This window comes from Pygoscelis adeliae, unplaced genomic scaffold, assembly GCF_000699105.1.
Source record: "Pygoscelis adeliae isolate BGI_AS28 unplaced genomic scaffold, ASM69910v1 Scaffold193, whole genome shotgun sequence".
In the NCBI taxonomy this organism is placed as follows: domain Eukaryota; kingdom Metazoa; phylum Chordata; class Aves; order Sphenisciformes; family Spheniscidae; genus Pygoscelis; species Pygoscelis adeliae.
In genome coordinates this window covers 78,868-80,820 of record NW_008824406.1, presented here as the reverse complement: position 1 = coordinate 80,820, position 1,953 = coordinate 78,868, and the positions used below count along the sequence as shown (strand labels likewise).

General features: G+C 55.1%; 1 protein-coding gene across 1 annotated transcript in view; it reads right to left on the bottom strand.

Annotated features, from left to right (window-relative positions):
• Positions 1-789: 789 nt before the first annotated feature.
• The window catches only part of FBXO42 (F-box protein 42), a 35,107-nt gene continuing 33,943 nt past the window's right edge, over positions 790-1,953 (bottom strand). The window contains exon 11 of the mRNA XM_009320428.1: positions 790-1,951. Within this exon, the coding sequence (XP_009318703.1) occupies positions 1,589-1,951 (363 nt within the window). The 3' untranslated portion in view covers positions 790-1,588. The remainder of the gene's footprint in view (positions 1,952-1,953) is intronic.

Genomic DNA, 1,953 nt, shown 5'->3' with positions numbered 1-1,953 from the left:
CCTTTTCGGACTCTTTTTTGGGGGAGGAGGACAAGAGACATGCCAAGGGGAGGAGGGAATCGATGCCGAAGCCCCGACCGCCTTCCCCAGGGGGGGCGAAGCTTGAAGTGGAGAAGAAGTATTTCATAGATCACCCTAGGCGCTCCTGAGGTTTTGGGGGTGAAAATTGCATTTTGCCGTCCCTTAGGACGAACCGAATACGCCCGGGATTGGGGCGGGAGAGGCTGGATTTATCGAGGGATTTATTTACAGAGGTGGAAGCGCCGCAGACGGAGCAAAACCCTCCCCATCCCCACGCGGCTGGGATGAGATTTAAGGCTCCGACCGGCAAAAAGCTCAGTGGGGAGGGACGGGGCGGGGAAGAGAAGGGGAAAATCGGGCCACGTCATGGCGCTGCCGGTTTGGGGAGGGTTCCCTACTTTTCGGGTGCTGGAGGTTGTTGACCAAAACCTGGCAGAATCCGCCCATTTCCGCCCCCCCCCCGCATCATCTCGAGGGGAAAGGGAAGGAGGGAGGTTGTCCCAGGAGGCACAGGTTCAATCCCCTTCGGATTTGAATTTGTTTTAATCTTTGCGGAAGGGGGCACGTGCAAAGATGAGGTGGAGTTACTGCTTTCGGGGCTGCTCGCTCCCTCAGATTGACCAAGAGTCATCCTTTTGGCTGGACACCCCCCCCCCCTCCCCAGCCAGTTCCCAAGCTACTGGTTTAGCTACTCCCAAGGCGCTGGTTCAGCCTTGAAGGGGTTCGGGCTGTTGAGTGAAATTAAACCTTCAAGTCGAGACAGGAATTGGCAGCCAAATTTCCCAGCTTTGGGGGAATAATGGGATTTTTATAGAGTAAACGGTGTGGTTTTTTGCTGATCAGAAGGGATCAGGGCTGATCCCGAAGCCTGATCCAGCTTGATGCAGCACAGGGCAGGGAGAGGAGGATGCTAACGCCCGGCTAATTCTTAATATTTTTGGCATTTTGACACAAAAAAAAACCCGGCCGTCCTTCCTTCTTACGGTCCCGTACGGAGGACAGGAACGAGAGTGGCAGGCCAAAGGGGTGAGAGGCAAAAAAAAAGGCATCGCGTTTGCGTCGAGCAAAGGTTTGCAGCGCTGGAAAGTATTCCTGGTGGGGTATTGCTGTTGTTTTCCTTACGGAGTCAAGCACGGAAATAATCAGTGCGCGCAAGCTATCGGCCTCCCGGCTGCCGGTATTTGGTTTGTTCGTATAAAACCACTTTTACTCACATCCCGGCGAGGAGTTTCGGAGAGATACGAACCCTCTCAAACCCCTGGAAAATAAAACCAACCTCGAGAGGATGCTGGCTGGCAGATTTCCCTACCCGCTCACCCCCAAATCCTGGGCTTGGATGGCAGCGGCGCGGGGCCTTCCCCGCCTGTAAACACGATTCGCTTTACTGGGGTCTTACCGGGAACCGGCGGGGCAGCGCTGGAGGTTTTGCTTGGACTTTATTGATAGTTTCTTGCTCCCTAATTCACAGTTTGAACGCCTGCGTGACAGAGTAAGGGCTCGGAAAGGAGAGGGAAGAGCCGCGGGGAGGGAGGGGAGAAGGTGATGGCGGCGAAGGGCCGGGGCCGCATTATCTTTTTGCTCGCACAAAGTACAAGGCATTTGTTTTGGGATAGTATTTCACGTTTTGTTTCTTGTCCATGAGGCCACCGAATATGATTAACTCCCCTCTGCCTTGCACCACCGTGTGTAAACTGGTTTCGGGCGGCCCCACCACCGAACTGCTGTTGAACACTTTCCATTTGACTCGTCCTTGTTCCTTGGTGTCTTTAATGTCCAGCACGTACATCTGCATGGGTTTGCAGTTCATGCTCTGGTACAAAGGCTTCCCCACGTTGAGGGATTGGGGAGGGTGGTGGCCCAGGCGGCGGGCGATGGGAGGTAAGGAATGGCCGTCGCCTTGGGTAGAGCCCGGACGCGCTGCCGAGCCCGCCT